The sequence below is a fragment of the Hemicordylus capensis genome, chromosome 17 (assembly GCF_027244095.1).
Source record: "Hemicordylus capensis ecotype Gifberg chromosome 17, rHemCap1.1.pri, whole genome shotgun sequence".
In the NCBI taxonomy this organism is placed as follows: domain Eukaryota; kingdom Metazoa; phylum Chordata; class Lepidosauria; order Squamata; family Cordylidae; genus Hemicordylus; species Hemicordylus capensis.
In genome coordinates, this window is record NC_069673.1 from 11,194,200 (window position 1) to 11,212,910 (window position 18,711).

At 46.1% G+C, this 18,711-nt stretch overlaps 1 protein-coding gene across 22 annotated transcripts in view; it reads right to left on the reverse strand.

Annotated features, from left to right (window-relative positions):
• FNBP1 (formin binding protein 1) overlaps window positions 1-18,711 on the reverse strand; it is a 148,977-nt gene that overhangs the window by 83,538 nt on the left and 46,728 nt on the right. For all 22 annotated transcript variants that reach the window (XM_053282469.1, XM_053282467.1, XM_053282487.1 and 19 more), the window contains exons 2-4: window positions 14,915-15,030; window positions 8,451-8,507; window positions 6,585-6,732 (exon numbers count right to left, since the gene is read on the reverse strand). In XM_053282469.1, coding sequence (XP_053138444.1) covers window positions 6,585-6,732; window positions 8,451-8,507; window positions 14,915-15,030 — 321 coding nt within the window. The remainder of the gene's footprint in view (window positions 1-6,584; window positions 6,733-8,450; window positions 8,508-14,914; window positions 15,031-18,711) is intronic.

The following is an 18,711-nucleotide window of genomic DNA, read 5'->3' on the forward strand; positions in this document are numbered from 1 at the left end:
GATAAAACACCAAAGCAGTGGCACTGAAAACAGTCGATGCCCGAGGAAAGCCATAACTAAAGTTCGAACTAAGAACTATAGAATAATTAGAATATGTTAAAATAAATGCATAAGGGCTAAGACGTTTACAACCAGCCAGCATAGCGTAGTGGTTAGAGTGTTGGACTAGGACTGGGAAGACTCGAGTTCGAATCCCCATTCAACCATGAAACTCACTGGGTGACTCTGGGCCAGTCACTTCTCTCTCAGCCTAACCTACTTCACAGGGTTGTTGTGGGAATAAACATAACCATAACCCCTGCTAACTGGGCAAAGAGGCACCTTTGAATGTGGTGATTCTCTTTATTTAGCAGGGGGAGAGTAACTGGCCCTATCCATCCCCAGTACAGTACTTCCAGTGGCTATCTTATGTTTCTTTTTAGATTGTGAACCCTTTGGGGATAGGGATCCATCTTATTTATTTGTTATTTCTCTGTGTAAACCGCCCTGAGCCATTTTTGGAAGGGTGGTATAGAAATCGAGAATAATAATACCGCTCCGAGCTCCTCGGAGGAAAAGCAGGATATAAATGTAAAAACAAACAAACAAACAAACAAACAAAAACAAACAAACTATGAGCATAAGACTGAAATCTATGGGAAGCTATAAACCAGGCCTGCTCAACTTTGGCCCTGCTGCAGATGTTGGCCTACAACTCCCATAATCCTTGACTACAGGCCACTGTTGCTGGGGATTATGGGAGTTGTAGTCCAGAAACAGCTGGGGGGGGGAGTTGAGTAGCCTTGCTATAAAACAGTTACGATCAGAATTAAAATATGGTAAGATGAAAACGGTATACTGGGCAGGAGAGGCAGCAGGGCAGGTATGAACGATATTGGGTCTAATTAGTTCTTACTGCCGGTCAGATGCCGGAAGATTTTGCATGCTGCCTCATCCACTGCCCTTCCAGCGCTAGAACACAACTGACCCTCCAATCGAGACATGGCCCACAAAGGACAATCCCGTCAAACCTCCAACGTCAGAGAAGATGCCGGGGGTGAAGAACTTCATTCCAATCCCCTGAAAACGGTGCTCCCAATTCTTGGATCCAAGAATGGCCCTTTTGATTGAAGGAACTTGACTGCGTCCCCTCAGAACCAGCCTTGACACAATGTGCAATACATCACTGTGAGGCCACATTTCTGTCCGCTGCCCTGTTGTTAAAAGCCTCCACGTTGTTTTCGTCAGGGCGTCTGGCAGATATTTTAGCCTCGTGGAGGTGATAAAGCTGTCTTGCTGGCTTCCTGTGCTGTTGGGGTTGCGATTCTTCCACAAGTCTGACAGGCTGAGGTGCAGTTCAGATGTAACAGGAAAACACAGTTCATGGGAACCTAGGAAGCTGCCATATACTGAGTCAAACCACTGCTCCATCAAGCTCAGCATTGTCTACACAGACTGGCAGCAGCTTCTCCAAGGTTGCAACAGGAGTCTCTCTCAGCCCTATCTTGGAGATGCCGCCAGGGAGGGAACGTGGGACCTTCTGCTCGTACCAGATCGGCTCCATCCCCTGAGAGGAATCTCTTCCAGTGCTCACACTTCTAGTCTCCCATTCATATGCAACCAGGGTGGACCCTGCTTAGCTAAGGGGACAAGTCATGCTTGCTGCCACCAGACCAGCTCTCCTCCCTAACCACAGCTACACGCCTTATCCAAACTCAGAAACCTGCAGTTGGTTTGTTGAAAGAAACCACAGTCAAAACTAACATCAAACTCTGGTTACTGGCTTATGTTGGATTCAGAACAAACCATCATTCAAACAAACCACAGTTCCCTCAGTTTGGATGACACACAGAGCTGTGGTTAGTGCATAAGAGAAAATGGAAGCTTTCAGTCTCCTCCTCCGGCATGCGAAGGAAGCAAAGGGGGAACACATGAGCCCACAAGCCCTCCAGGGCTCATAGAATCATAGAATGCTAGAGCTGGAAGGGACCCTAGAGGTCCTCTCTCCTCTGGTCAACCCCCTGCCCCCTGCTCAGACCAAAAATCTGCTTCAGTGTCTTTGAGAGATGGCCATCCGGTCTCTGTTTGAAAACCTACAACAAAGGTGAGCTCACCACTGCATGAGGCAGGCTGTTCCACTGTCCAATAGCTTTTAGAGTCAGGAAATTTTTCTTAATGTCTAACCTGAATCTACTCCCTTGTAATTTCAACCCATTGGTTCTAGTCCTGCCCTCAGGAGAGACAGAGAATACGTCTGCTCACTCTTCTATAGGACAACCCTTCATATCTGAAGAAGTCTATAATATCCCCCTTTCGTTTTCTCTTCCCCTGCTAACTGGGCAAAGAGTAAAGTGGTAGTTCTCTGTATTTAGCAGTGGGAGAGCAACTGGCCCTATCCATCCCCAGCACAGCATTCCTCCAGTGGCTATTGCTGATGTCTATCTTGTGTTTCTTTTTAGACTGCAAGCCCTTTCAGGAGAGGGACCCATCTTGTTTGTTTATTTATTATTACACTGTGTAGACCGCTTTGGAAACATTTGTTGAAAAGTGGTATATAAATATTTGTTGTATTCATGGTAGTAGTAAACATCCCCAGCTCCATCAGCCATTCATCATAGGACTTAGTACTCAGAGCCCTCATCATCTTGGTTGTCCTCCTCTGGACCCATTCTAGTACAGCAACATCTTTTGGACTGGATCTAAAATTGGACTTGGTATTCCAAACCATAGTTTCTTGGAATGGCTGGACAAGGCCCAAGGGCGCCATTTAGGCTGCAAGTCCACCCGCATCACATGACTGGGAACTCAACCAGCTGCCCACCAAAGACTCCACCAAGCCCTAGAAAGGCAAACTCTGAGACTGGAGCCTTCAGCCTGAAGAAGTTGCCATGTTGTGGGAGGATTTTGCTAAACTAAGTTAAGCCGTGCTCTCAGCTTAAGAGCTGCCTGCCTTGGAACAGCCGTTCCTGCTATTCCTCCGGCCCTTCTGATCATTGCTTGCTCTAGGACAGGGTGGGCCAACTTGGCCCATCCCTGCTTCAGGACAACCCTATTTGCCTCTAACCCAAGTGGAGTGAGGGTCAGTGCCAACAGATGACAGAATTCGACCACCCAAGCTCAGAGAAGAAACCTAAGCACCTCACAGCCCAAATGCATGTTGACCACTCAGTAAGAAGTAGATATCACTGTTAGCGAATGAACCCCACCTGGGTTCTGTAATGTCAGCACCCCGAAGAAAGGTATCCAGGCATTGACCCTTGGGTGTGAGCCGTACGTTTGTCCGATAGCCAGATACGGGAGGCTTCATATCGGTCAATACCAGCCACTAAAAGGAGTGTCCTTGCTAAATTTGTCCGATAGCCAGATCTGGGAGGCTTCGTATCGGTCAATACCGGCCACTAAAAGGAGTGTCCCTGCTAAATTTGTCTGATAGCCAGATCCGGAAGGCTTCGTATCGGTCAATAACAGCCACTAAAAGGAGTGTCCCTGCTAAATTTGTCCGATAGCCAGATCTGGGAGGCTTCGTATCGGTCAATACCAGCCACTAAAAGGAGTGTCCCTGCTAAATTTGTCCGATAGCCAGATCTGGGAGGCTTCGTATCGGTCAATACCGGCCACTAAAAGGAGTGTCCCTGCTAAATTTGTCTGATAGCCAGATCTGGGAGGCTTCGTATCGGTCAATACCAGCCACTAAAAGGAGTGTCCCTGCGTGAACAATTCCATTGTTCAATTCCATTGAGATTTGGGACATTCTGGGACAATTCCATTGAGATTTGTGCTGAGGCAGGAGAAATCCAATGGAAAACAACTACTACTTGAGAATTTGCATCGAGACATGACGAAAGAAAGCCGGAATCGAAGGTAGCAGTGAATCAAACCCTGGGATACTCGCCCGTTGCTATTTCCTTCATTTCAGAGGGGAAAGGAGGGTGTGTCACAAAACAGTTTCAGTGTATCATACCAGGTCTTCAGGACTCCCTGTCCCAGAGTGAGTTAATTGCACGTTTACACGGGAGAAAAGAAGCAGGTGGATCCCTGCTGGAAATCCAAAACCATTCATCGGCTTCAACCCCCGCTGCAATCCACATCACTCCAACCAGCTTCCCCTCCTACAGAGCGCTGGCATGAGCCAAGCTATTATTTATGCCTTACAGCAAGGGAACAACAGAGAGATTCTGTCTCGAAAGGGTGACAGGGAGGAGTGGGGGAGAGGAGGATTAGAGAGCAGAGAGGAGAGCAGCTTGTCTTACCATTCACTTGCTCAAGAGCTACAACCACCCGGACAAGGAGTCATTTAGATGGTGTCAAGTCCCCGCAAAACCAGCCGCCCTGGACGCAAGGCGCCATATGGAGCCACCCCATACCAAGACCACCTAGCCCCATATGTAGGGTTGCCAACTGTCCCTCATTACGCAGGACGTCCCTCATTTCAGGGATGGAATGTTGGTCCTTATAGGGACAGCATTTATCCCTCTTTTTGATGATCGGGGCAAGGAGCTTCTTATTTTGAGAAGCTTTTGGTGGGAAAGTGACATAATGTGAGTATCTTCTAAAGCAGGGATTCTCAACATTGGGTCCCCAGATGTTATTGGACTTCAACTCCTATAATCCCCAGCCAAAGGCCACTGGGGCTGGGGATTATGGGAGTTTATTTTATTTTATTTTATTTTTACATTTTATATCCCACTCTTCCTCCAAGGAGCCCAGAGCGGTGTACTACATACTTAGGTTTCTCCTCACAACAACCCTGTGAAGTAGGTTAGGCTGAAAGAGAAGCGACTGGCCTAGAGTCAACCAGCTAGCATCATGGCTGAATGGGGATTGGAACTCGGGTCTCCCCGGTCCTAGTCCGGCACTCTAACCACTACACCACGCTGGCTCAATAGTTGAAGTTGACTCAATAGTTGGAGCTGAAGTCCAATAGCACCTGGGGACCCAACATTGAGAATCCCTGTTCTAAATAATAGCAATGCTGGCATTATTCAATACCAGATAATTCAATTACCTATATGCCAATAATTCTCAGGCTCTTGATTACCGCTGCATACACCTCCCGCTCCCCTCTCCAGCCAGCCACTCCCCTCACTTGTGTCTCTCTCTGGCAATGAAATGTTGGCAATCCTACTGGTATGGCCCACCCCAGCTGGCACCCCCAAATCAAAGATGTCTTTCCCGTTTGGCTCCCAAAGAACTATTAGCCATCTTATTTAATATTAGGTGTCGCAGTTTCCTGTGCAGAGCAGGAGGTTGGATTAGGAGAACTCTTAGCTCCCTTCTGGCCAGGGGTGTAGGAGACGGTGCGGGGGGGGGGGGGATTGTTCTTGGGCTGATGCACGAGGAACCCCCAGGAGTGCTCCCTCTAATTTTTTTCATCTGTGTACAGAATGAGTTTTGCTCTGGGCATCAGCGTGTGTGCGCACCTGCATTCAGAATGGGGCCTTCCCGATCCAACCTGAGCGGGAGCTAAAATTCACTGGAGGCAGTAAAGGAAAAGTTGTGCCGTTGAGTCGGTGTCAACTCCTGGCAACCACAGAGCCCTGTGGTTTTCTTGGAAGAATACAGGAGGGGTTGACCATTGCCTCCTCCCACGCAGTCTGAGATGATGCCTTTCAGCATCTTCCTATATCGCTGCTGCCTGCTATAGAAGTTTCCCCTGTTCTGGGAAACACACCCGCGGGGATTCGAACCAACAGCCTCCTGCTCTCTCGGTAGGTTACTTCCCCACTGCGCCATTTGTAATTAACTGAGCGGGCATCAAAGAACCTGTGAGCACGCACACATGCACATGCATTAGAAGGAACACTTGTTCCCCCCCACACCAATGTGCAGCTGGACACATTTGTGCAGTGGAAACTAGGTAGCTGTCCACCTGCAACAGAATTGTAGAAATAGATGAGGGGAGAAATGCCTCACTCCTCAACTATTAAGATAATCTCATCCGTCTTTTGAAAATCACCTGCTTTCCCCTTGCTTCTCTTATTTTCCTATCCTTCCCTCCCTCCCCCCTATTTCTTTAGCTCCATATTCATGCTCATTTTCGCTTCCCTCTGTTGCGTTTTTCTTTTTCTATTAGAAAGTTTTGGGAGATACTCATAGACTGGGGACGGGAGGGCCACACCAGCTTCTTGTACAGTTTGGTTGTTTTAATATTTATACCGCACCCCTCCAGTACACTGCTGCTCAGGACAGCTGACATTTATGAAACAGTTACAATGTCAAATCAGACTAATGAAATTAACCAGATTAAGTATAACAAGTTAAAAATCCAAGCTAAAACCACAAAGAAATTACACTTTTTAAAAGGTTCAAATTTTTAAAAGGCGAAAAACTAAAAATTATAAAAACTAAAGAACCTACCAGATCTAGTAATAGGTGAAACATTAAAAACCCTCTTTTAAAATATGGAGGGCGTTCAGGCTCCCAAAGCCAAGGGGCGACAACCAAAACAGCCGCTGCCAGTCTGTGAAGACAATACTGAACTAGATGGACCAAGGGTCTGACTCAGTCGGAGGCAGCTTCCTATGTCCCCATGACAGCCGTCTAAAGACTGCCAAACGTCAAGGCCCCGAAAGCAAGCAGGAAACATGAGAAAGGAAGAGAATTACCGATTTCCTCTCTTGCTTCAGCTCCTGCACGTAGCGGGCAAGTTCAGTGGTGATTTGGGAAGTCATGTTCTCCGAAATAACTTCGTGCTGCCCTGCGTAGTCGTTGATTTCGTTGAGGGTGGCTAAGAAGGCTCGACATGACGAATATCTGCAAGCAAGCAAGAGACACAAGGCAATGTCAATTTCAAGAAAAGGTAGTGTGAATTTCACAGAAAACAAAGCACTGTAGTTTGTTTATTTTCAGTTCCTATTGGATGCCATGTTCCCAGAGAGGGCTGTGAATTGAATTTGCAGGGGAGGGGATGTGATTCAGTGGTTCTTTGCACACAGAAGGCCCCTTCCCTGCTGCTGAGGGTGAGGGGACGGAACGAAGCACCCAGCTGGGATGGTACAGAAAATGCTCACCAGCTGGATGGGCCATATGTCCTGCCTAGAGATGTTAAGATCTGGGGAAACACTGCAAACATTCAAAGGGATATGGGGCTCGGTGGGGTGGGGGGGCAGTCCTGTCCCCCCAAAAAATTTTCTTGAGTCTTTTTTTTGGGGGGGGACCATTCTGCTCCCATATTTTTCTAGCCCCCACCCCAGGCCTTCACATCTGTAGTCGTGCGTAGAACCAGCAAACTCCTCCTGCATTGGCGTGTTGACGTAGGAGCTTGGCAAGTGTAAGGCAGCGTGTCCAGTGGCAGAGGAGAATATTGGAACATAGGAAGCTGCCTTCTACCACAGATCCATCTAGTTCAGGATTGCCTACGCAGACTGGCAGCGGCTTCTCCGAGGTCGCAGGCAGGAGTCTCTCCCAGCCCTCTCTTGGAGAGGCTGCCAGGGAGGGGACTTGGGACCTTCTGCATGCCAGAGCAGCCCCATCCCCTAAGGAGAATATCGTTCAGTGCTTACGTGCAGTCTCCCATTCAAATGCAAACCAAGGTGGATCCTGCTTAGCAAAGGGGACAATTCATGCTTGCTCTCTCTCCTCCCAGAGAGCTGGCACCGAGCAGGTGTAGCACCCAGCAGCAGCAGTGAGGGTGTGGCACCCACTTTCTCATCCCGGACCACCACCAGCCTCCCTACGCCCCTATTCCTCGCTAAGAAAATAGTGTAAGTTCATTGTCTTTTCTTGAACCTCTGTCATCAGGTACTTGAGAGTTTCCAATTCTTGCATCAGGTCGCTCTCCCATTCCTTCATTTCCTCAATTAATCTCTAATCATAGGCCTCGAACGTGCAAATATTTCCCCAGCTAACGATGAATAGCTCAATTGTTTGTTAAATTAATTGCCATAAGAATAGCAGCCACCAATTCTAACAGCAAGCTGTCAAAGGTTAGCTTCGGGAATTAAATGACATTTTAAGTTACTTTTTGCCGGTTCGAATCCCCGCTGGTATGTTTCCCAGACACATTGGGCAGCAGTCATATAGGAAGATGATGAACAGCATCATCTCATACTGTGCGGGAGACGGCAATGGCAAACCCCTCCTGTTTTCTACCAAAGACAACCACAGGGCTTTGTGGTCGCCAGGAGTTGACACCAACTCGATGGCACACTTCTACCTTTTATTCATGCTTACCAAAACGTTGCTCAATTGTCCCTGAAATTTAATCCTTAAGTAGGAAGGGACCTTTTTCTCAGTTCAGAGTACAAATAAAGCCGTCAATATACATCTACCACAAATACTGTATATATATCTGTTTTTTTCTTCTTTCTGGTAAAAACTATAGCAGAAAAATTATAGTCTGTTCTGACCTAATGATCTCTGAACTCTCTACTATACGCGTTGACTAGTGTCTATGCAAAGTAGTTTTGTTCGGTCTAGTCCACCACAACCCTCCAAAAACAGCCCACCGACAGATTTTGTTGGAAACCTACTTGTATTCATCTTCTTCTTTGGAGTTCTTTTTGGGCTGGTATTTCTTCGAAAGATTCCTAGAATGAAAAAGAAGCAAAGGAGATTGGAGAAGCTCAACAAAACCTCACAACATTATTTTTTTTTAGAAAGGTGAAGAGACAAAGCAACATCTTTAAATACTGACTTCGTTTCTGGCCCACTCTTCGCACAGGGGACTCTGGAGACATGGATTTCCTCCTGCGACTCTATTGTCACTCAATAAAGGGAGAAATGGTGACAGAACCTTAATACAGCACTGCAGGGGGAGGTGTCAAGAGAGTGGGAAAGAAACACACCCCTGGACAGGAGGCACACCTCTTTGGGGCTGGGGGATGCATGAATGAATGAATGAATGAATGAATGAATAAAATAAACATAAGATAGATGTCAGCAACAGCCACTGGAGGGATGCTGTGCTGGAGATGGAGAGGGCCAGTTGCTCACCCGCTGCCAAACAAAAAGAATCACCACTTTTAAAAGGTGCCTCTTTGCTCAGTCATCAGGGGATGCAGGTTGTGCAAAACATGTTGTGCAGATACATTCTAAGGTAGCCAGGAACTCCAAATGTTCATCTTGTAGCTACGACCTAATCCAGAATTGCATGTATATCAAGGTTATACACAATGGCAAAATATGCGGACAGCGGTACTGGAAGCAGAATCCAGCTTCTGGAGAATCTCTGCTTTTCAAAAAAACAACAACCCCAAACAGGTTTCTAGTCCTTATGGTGGTGAAGAGATGCTTAAAAGTCAGGGCAAGAGAGAAATAAGATTTTCAGGGACAGGGTGGGACTCTTTGCCTCTCCCATTAACAGCAGAAGCCTAACTTCTGCACAATAGTAAACCTGCAAAATGCTTCATGTATGCAAAGTGCAGATTTCCACTCTCCTCTATGCCAGATTTGGAGCCTGCTGGCACAGAATTGGGTCGGGGCTTTTCCTCCTCTTTTCTAAAGGGCATATAATACAGTACACACAGGTCTTTTTTAAAACAACACAGGGACTTTTTCTCACTGCCCTTTCCCAGAGTCTGGCGCGCAGCTTCTAAATATGCAGACGGGATAGCTCATAAATAACTCTTTTTACAAGGCTCCCAAGGAGAGCTTTAAGACAGAAAGAAAAAGTACAGGAGCAGAGGCACAGGGAGGACAAAAGTGTTGCCTTGTCACATTTCGCTTTCACAAAGCTAGATTCTTTCCCACCCCTTCCCAAAAACTCAGAGTAGGCTGACTTCTCCATTAAAATAAAATAAAATAAAAATCTTGCATTTCTCCGTTTCCTCTTTCACAACAGCACTTCTGATATATTCAAGCAAAGTCACATGTTTTCCGTGAAGATCATTTTATTCCACCACTCCCTGCACCTGACCAGCCGTCAGGGGAATTTAAACTTGCAGCAAAATTGTAAACAAAGAACGGAAGGAAAATCTAGTCAATTTCCAGAGATGTGTCCTTAGAAAAAGAACCACCACCTCCTACCCTCTCCAGTATTGGGAGGAGAGAGGATCTGGCCAAAAAAAAGAGAAAAGTATGAAGAGATCTAACAAAATGCATTCCGATACACACACACACACACACACCCGCTTAAGAATTTGAAAATATACTCTGTATCATCATGTGTTTACTTTAGAATTCGCAAGTGGGAGTAAGGAGGTATTTGGGGCTGGGAGACCAAGGGAACGGTGTGTAGTAAGTGAGAAAAATATGTGAGAGTGCAGAATGTACTTATTGCTCACATGACACAGAAGTTAAGGCAGAGCACCTTAACTTGCAATGTCTATGCTTCTAGGCAAATGAAGGAATCTGTGAGCATCTGAACTCTTTTCTTACACCAAAGGCCATGCAACAGACCCAAATGCTGACTGTGTCCATTAATCAATAGCAATTCTGTAATCCACCACATCTGTGGTACTCACATGCTCTAATCAACTAAGGTGGGGTCCTCAATAATGTGCATTAAATCCCCATCTCTGGCAATTTTTAAAAAAACTGCTGAAAACACATCTCTTCAACCAAGCTTTCTCCGCTTTTTAAAACTTGTTTTTAAATTGTTTTGGCTATTTAATTGGTGTTTTATGATGTTTTAATTGTTAATTATTATTTTATGCAGTTTTAGAATTTCTGTTTTAATTAATTGATTTTAATGGTGTTTTAATGTAAACCACCCTGAGCCTTTTGGAAGGGCGGTATAAAAATTTTAATAATTAAGTAAATGCCCTCTGACAATATATATCATTCAAACGGGAAAGTCGTTGGGCCGGAGTGGACACAAATCAGATATTAAGAACAAAAGCATTACAAAGCCTGTTGGTGAGCATTTTAACCCTGCAGGACATAATATCACAGACAACAAAAAAAGTTTGCAATGAGGTTTACATAGCACAAAAACATGAAATGGCCCTGGAGCAGTATTGGAACTCCAAGATCTAATATTTTTTGGCCGAAGAACAAATAAAATAAAATAAGGGAGCACCTTTTAGACTATTTGAATATACAATAACTTTTGTGGGTTATAACCCACTTCTTCAAACACAGGGTGAAAGCAAGGATGGTCAATTACTCAAATATTGTCAGTATAGCATACTTTGTATGCTGTATTTTAAGACAATGGTTTGCAATGGTTTTACACAACCCATGGTGTAAATTTACAATGGTTTTACACAATCCAGGTAGCAAAGGAAAGAGATTGCCGGCAATGTGTTTCTAATGTGCATAAAACCAATGATCTCTACTCTGAGAGATGGACACTATCAAATTTTACTTTCTTATTCTGCCATTTCACATTCCAAACGCCCCCCTGAACTTATCTCCTTAAGTACAGCAACAGGTATTGAGAGGCATCCTGCCTCTGAGGCGGGAGACAGCTTATAGCCACCAGACCAGTAGCCATTGATAGGCCTGGCCTCCATGAATTTGTCTAAGCCCCTTTTAAAGCCATCCAAGCTGGTGGCCATCACTACATCCCATGCCAAGTGCATGGAGGAGTACAATTCTGTACTGCTTTCTACTGTTGTTGTTGTTGTGCCGTCGAGTCGGTGTTGACTCCTGGCGCCCAGAGAGCCCTGTGGTTGCCTTTGGTAGAATACAGGAGGGGTTGACCATTGCCATCTCCCTGTGCAATATGAGAGGATGCCTTTCAGCATCTTCCTATATCGCTGCTGCCTGATAGAGGAGTTTCCCATAGTCTGGGAAACATACCAGCGGGGATTCGAACCGGCAACCTCTTGCTCCCTAGGCAAGTTACTTCCCCGCTGCGCCATTAGGTGGCTCACTCCTTTCTACTAGGTCACAACCAAACAAGGGTCATTCCTGCATCCTTCTGGCAGCCCAGGGTGTTTGCTGCTAAGCTCAGATCCTTTAACTGAGGTTGAACCTGAGGGACTTTTGGCACTTCAAGCATGTGCTCCACCAGTGAACAGCGGTCCTCTCTTTGTCAGCACAATCAAGTACATCCTGGTCCCGAAGTCCACTTCCTGTGCGTCTCTGAGAATTTTGTTTTAAACTAAAGTTTCTAGTCCTCATGACTGAGAAGATATGCTGGAGAATGTGTGGGCAGTGCCTGCCGAGATCTCAAAAACCAGTCTAAATAAATTAATATTATTATTATTACCCAGAATTAATTATTATGAGTACCCAGAATGTTGGGGGCAATATGCTAAATCATTGTAAACCGCTCAGAGAGCTCCGGCTATAGAGCGGTATATAAATGTAAGTGCTATTGCTATTGCTATTGCTATTATTATTATTATTAACAACAACAACATATGCAAAACAGTATTAAAATGCACACAAAAATCACCTCTAACGAGAAAAAGCATGCACATTATTTGAAGCATTTCTACAGGTTCCACAATTCAGCTCTCCTCAATGCAGAATATGTGTGTGTGTGTGTGTGTGTGTGTGTGTGTATGTGTATGTGTATGTGTATATTTAATTTTATGTTGACGACATACACTGAGGCCCGTTTTCTCTTCACGGCCACATCCCTTTCTCTCTGCAAATCGCCCTTTCCTCCCTGCATCTTGTCTGAAGCTGAAGCATCAGCTGCCTCTCTGCATCTGATTTCTAAAGGCTGATGCTCAGCTAGTGAAGTCACCCCAGTCTTGCTCTGTCCCCCTGGGGGGGATATCTGGGCTTCTCAGCTGACGTTCTGCCTGGTTGCCTTCCTTCTCAGATCAACATAGGCACGTGGGCCCAAATTCTCCTGGAGCACAGAGAAGATGCCAGCTAGATGTAGGCTTGAATACACACACACACACACACCAGCACGCCGCTCTTCAGGGATGCAGCAGGCCTTTATTAAACTATTCAGCCACCCAGGCACGTGCCTTCAGCTGTTCCACACTGGCTGTCATCACCTCTCTAGGAGACATTCACAACAGACTATCCATATCAGCAAGAACCAACCCACTCGGCCAGACCAAAGCTCCACCACATCTCGCATTCTGTATACAGCAGCGATCAACCAGATGCCTCCACAAAACTCACCAGCAGAGCATCCTAAGATGTTAGCTGGAAGGGACCTTAGAGGCCTTCTAGTCTAACCCTCTGCTCAGCGCAAGAAACTGCGGCAGCGTCCCTGACAGATGGCCGCCCAGCCTCTGTTTGAAACCCACCAGTGAAGGAGAACCCACCGCTGCCAGTCTGTGAAGACAATACTGAGCTAGATAGACCAATGGTCTGACTCAGTATGTGGCAGCTTCCTATGTTCCACTTCATGTGGCAGACTGTTCCACTGTCCAACAACTCCTCCAGGCAGGAATTCCCTTCTAAAAGAGTCAGCCCAAACAAAATAGCCCTTCAGATATTTGAAGGTATCTCATGTCTCTCCTTAGTCTTTATTGTGGCTGGTTGTAGTAGTTCAGCAGTATCTGGAGTACCACAGATTTGGAACCCCGGCCTAAGGGATTGCAGGCTAGGAAAAGGAATTCCTATCCAACATCTTTCTCGGGCCCCGCCTCATCTTTTAAGAAAGCTTTCACCTTGTCCCTGACAGCAAAGGGAGCAAATTTTATGGGATGGTGCTGCTTGCTAAATATGGTACAGAACAAGAGCAAGGTCACTCCAACAACAGAAACGCCTTTGCCCTGATGATGAAACATAGTACTGCAGGGATTTCAATTAAAGTGGCCATCATTGCATCCACGGGAGCTTTCTGGCCCCCAAATCACAGGAAAAATTGGTGTTCATCTCTGGCACCTCCCAGATAAAAAGTCTTTCAAGTAGCAGGGGTGGGAAAAGGTTTCTGCCACAGTCCTTGGAACACTGGTTAGAGTGCTGGACTAGGACCGGGGAGACCCAAGTTCAAATCTCCATTCAGCTTCATGAGACTAGCTGGGTGACTCTGGGCCAGTCGCTTCTCTCTCAGCCTAACCTACTTCACAGGGTTGTTGTGAAAGAGAAACTCAAGTATGTAGTACACTGCTCTGGGCTCCTTGGAGGAAGAGCAGGATATAAATGTAATAATAATAATAATAATAATAATAATAATAATAATAATAATAATAATAATACATGGACGATCTGCTTAAAATAATGTCCAGTGTGAGGGTTCTTAAAACCCGGGACATAATTAGAACTCCCATCACCCACTGCCACACTGCAGTGGATGATGATGATTATTAACAACAACAACATATGCAAAACAGTATTAAAATGCACACAAAAATCACCTCTAACGAGAAAAAGCATGCACATTATTTGAAGCATTTCTACAGGTTCCACAATTCAGCTCTCCTCAATGCAGGGGGAAAAATATATATATATATATATATAAAAAAATTAAAAAAATTTTTTATGTTGGCGACATACACTGAGGCCAACTGCAGTGGATGATGGGATTTGTAGTCCAACAACATCCGGGGACTCGAGGTTGAGAACCCCCTGGTCTAGTAGGGCCCTGTCTTTGAGTGTTTATCTGTGGTCTTCATTACTTGTGTTTTATGGAAGACTGTGTGTCAAGCCACTTGACTAACCGTGGGATAAAAAGAAAGGAACAGAGAGTACCTGTGGGGCCAAAATATCCACCCACTGAGACTCTCCATGACTCATCCAGAGCATCTGTCCAATCAGCAGGGAGAGGGAAATTCTGCCATATCACTGCTTTTCGGTGTGATCCAGTCATTCAATTACTCTCAGAATTACCTACTGTCAGAGGAGTCCATCTCTGCATGAGTCAGAGGTCCAAGATGGGCTCCTTCCAGTTAGGAGAAGCGCCCACCACAGTGACTCAAACTGAGACCCACGTGGGCTCCTCACAGTTACTTTTGCCTTTCAGGGCGTAAAGAGTAAAGTGGGCCTCCCATTTTAATTCAAACGGTTGCCAGAAGTCGGAGAAACATTGCCAATGTGGATCACATGCCATCTGAAACACCGGCAACATAGACAAGCAGACCCGTCCAAACAATGATAGTTTCAGGGGCTTCCAAGACGAATACATCGGACTCACCTAAGTTGCTTTGCATAGTTGATTTCTATCTCCGTCCTCTCTTTGACAAACTTGATGTATTTCTCCAGGACGTCAATACCCCACTGTGTGTGTTTTTCAAGGTTGTCAAACTGATCCTGCAGAGCAACAAGGAGAGAGAGAGAGTTTAGTCAGGAGACTATGGTACCGAGGAAAATGATCCGTTATGCTGTTTCTCGCGAGGGATTAGCATTTTTCACCATGTTAGAAGATCTTAAAGCTGAATTATTATTTACATTTTCTTTCCCGCTCTTCCTCCAAGGAGCCCAGAGCGGTGTACTACATACTTAGGTTTCTCCTCACAACAACCCCGTGAAGTAGGTTAGGCTGAGAGAGAAGTGACTGGTCCAGAGTCACCCAGCAAGTCTCCTGGCTGAATGGGGATTTGAACCGGGTCTCCCCGGTCCTCGTCCAGCATTCTAACCGTGGCAAATACCAGCCAAAAACCTGAGGCCACACACCTGGAGTGTAGTTCTGCAATTTGCAGGGCAGAAATAGAAAGCATGGAGCTGGGCTTAGCCCGTCTTCCGCTCGCCCGTTTCCCCCGAAGTTCCAATCTGCACCCATACCCAAATTTCTAAATGCCTGAATAGGGCTCTAGTTCTCACCAAAACAGCAATTCCAAATTAGGGCTGTACCACACCAAACGGCTGCTGAAGGTTCACATGGCAGAATGCTCATCCATACAAAAAGCCCCCACCTACGGTCAGAAGCAGTATAGCCCAAACACAAATCATACCACCCCAGTAAGGCATCAAAGAAACCAGAGGAACTTCTCACCTTGATGCTGGTGTCCTGTGCCACAGCCCCCGCCCCTGTCCCCTGAGATCTCTCTTCAATCCTCAGCTGGCTCCACCAAGCAACTATTGGATGGAGAGGCTGACGTGAGGTTTCAATCCCATCCAAAAGGGCAACTTTCACTTCCCTCACATAAGTCAGACAGCAAGCATTCTGACACTTCAAGCAGCTGAACATGTTCAATCTGCAAACATTCTATGCTAGCTCAGTGGCTTTGTCACCACAAGTGCAAATACGGAACTGATGCACTGAAGTAGTAAACCATGTTAGGGGATCAAGGCAATTGACGGTTCTCAGATGCATAGTTGCTTTGCTCCTGAGAAAGGAGCAGGATGCAGAATAGACCTCGTCCTGCAGAGTGCTTCCCGTGGACCATGTTTGTGTATGAGCAGAAAGGGGAGAGGTCACTAGCCTGATCTCACGAAGAGATATTCTCCCAGCCTAAACAACTGACCTCAGCTGTGTTTCTAAACAGCTTCTCTCCCAAATCCCCGTTTGTATGTAGATGACAGTGGAGCATTAATTATTCTTCCCAACCCACAACATTATATGCTTTCAATCAAACCTTCTGCTCCCAAAGATAGTCGATTAGACAACAGCCAGCTGTGAGAAATGATCAATTTTTATACTTTATCAAGACATAAAGATCAGGGCAGTCCTTTCATGAGGCGAGGTGAGAAGTTACCTCTGGTGGCTGATTATTCCGTCTATTTTGAAAGAGCTGCACTGGCTGCCAGTTTGTTTCCGGATCCTATTTATTTATTTATTTAATTAATTATTACATTTCATATCACGCTCTTCCTCCAAGGAGCCCACAGCGGTGTACTACATACACCCAGTAGTGGGTGTATGTGAGTTTCTCCTCACAACAACCCTGTGAAGCAGGTTAGGCTAAGAGAGAAGTGACTGGCCCAGAGTCACCCAGCAAGTCTCATGGCTGAACGGGGATTTGAACTCGGGTCTCCCCGGTCCTAGTCCAGCACTCTAACCACAACACCACGCTGGCTCCAATTCAAGGTGCTGGTTGTCATGTTTAAAACCCTTAACTGTTTGGGCACCCCACTTTATTTATTTATAGTCCAATTTCTACACCGCCTTTCATAAAACCCATCCCATAGGAGCATCCTCCACCCTTCCTGGCTAGGAATCCAGTCTGTTCTGGGTGAATAACCACAGGAGGTTCAAGCTCTGTAGGATCAGGAAACTATCCTTGATTTCTTGTAACAAGAAATTAGCGCATCTAATTGGTGGTGGTGCTGGCGGCGGCCGTGGGGTGTGGCTGTGGGGTGGGCATAGAGTGTGCCCTCACTTCTGCTACTATTACAATGAATATTTATATACCACTTTTCAACAAAAGTTGAAGTTCCCTTAACAGTTTACATAGGGAAAGAAAGAAAGAAAGAAAGAAAGAAAGAAAGAAAGAAAGAAAGAAAGAAAGAAAGCCCCATCCCCAAAGGGCTCACAGTCTTTAACACACACATGTGTGCGCGCGCGCGCACACACACACACACACACACACACACACACACACACGACATCAGCAACAGCCACAGGAGTGATGCTGTGTTGGGGATGGATAGGGCCAGTTGCTCACCCCCTGCTAAATAAAGGGAATCACCACTTTTAAAATGTGCCTCTTTGCTCCGTTAGCAGGGGATAACTGAATGTGCACAGCTACAGCACGGCTTAGGGGGCTACCACCACCAAGCCCTGGGAACGGATTTCTGCAGGTACTGACTAGAGGGGCTTATTGGTAGTTAAAGGTCTAGATCAGCAGCCATTTCAGCCGAGACGGGTCAGCAAGACCCTGCCCCATCAGCCTGGCCAGCTTACCAGCTGCTGCTTGGTCCCTCTCCTCCCAGAACAATACAGTATCATGCAGTTGCCACGCAACCTGAATTTGCTTATTGCGTCTTCCCCTCTCTATCAAGTCTATTTAATTATAAGCCATGACTTTATACAGTGGTGGAGTACACATGCAGCGAGTAAAGAAAATAAGACCGTGCTTTCATGCTTAGACAGTGTTTGGCAGGGGGGTTGCATTTGGCAAAATGCAGCACAAGGATCTAAGTGGGTGCGGGGTGTGTGTGTGTGTGTGTGTGTAAAACCATGAAACATACATACGGTGCATGTACATGAAAAACATGAAACATACAGCCAGTGTGGTGTAGTGGTTAGAGTGCTGGACTAGGACTAGGACTAGGACAAGGAGGACTAGGACAAGGAAGACTAGGACAAGGAAGACTAGGAGGACTAGGACGAGGACTAGGACGAGGACTAGGAGGACAAGGACGAGGACTAGGACGAGGACAGGGGAGACCTAAAATAAGTAACAAATAAAATAAATACAGTGGTGGCTGTAGTAACCATTCTCCTCTACTCACCACATCACCATTTACATTCCACATAACGGGGAGGTGTGTGCAAATCTCCCCTAAGATTCCTCTCCATCCCCAAGACATCCCCAGGCCTCGTAAGTGGTGGGGAGTTCCACTGGGAGCGAGTTGAGGAGGCTCCTTGGCACATACCCTGCAGGCTTTACACAGGTGTAGGGGGTATGCAGTTGTCCCTGCCCCACTGCAAACAGTGGTTTTTCTGCAGGGAATACTGGGGTGCAGGTTACACCTGGGTGTGGGGTATATGCATGAAAATAAGGCAATGAACTTCAACCCCACATTAACAGTATAGGAAAGCTTCAGCAGCAGTATAGTCTGCTTCCAGCCTGCTGGCTTTTGACTTCCAACCGAGCAAATCAGATCCCTTTTTAAACATCCTGTATCTGTAGTACCTGCTCCCCCAACCCTGACATTTGGGGAAACGCTCCACAAGGTTACGTTTATGATGTTTCAACACGGTGTTTCAATGTTTGATAGCACTTGGAAAGGAACCTCGCCGATGCAACAGAGCAAGACAGAAAGTGCGGAAAATAGGGCTATGCCCGGATCCTCACATCACTTCCTGAACATTTGCAATGCGGCCAA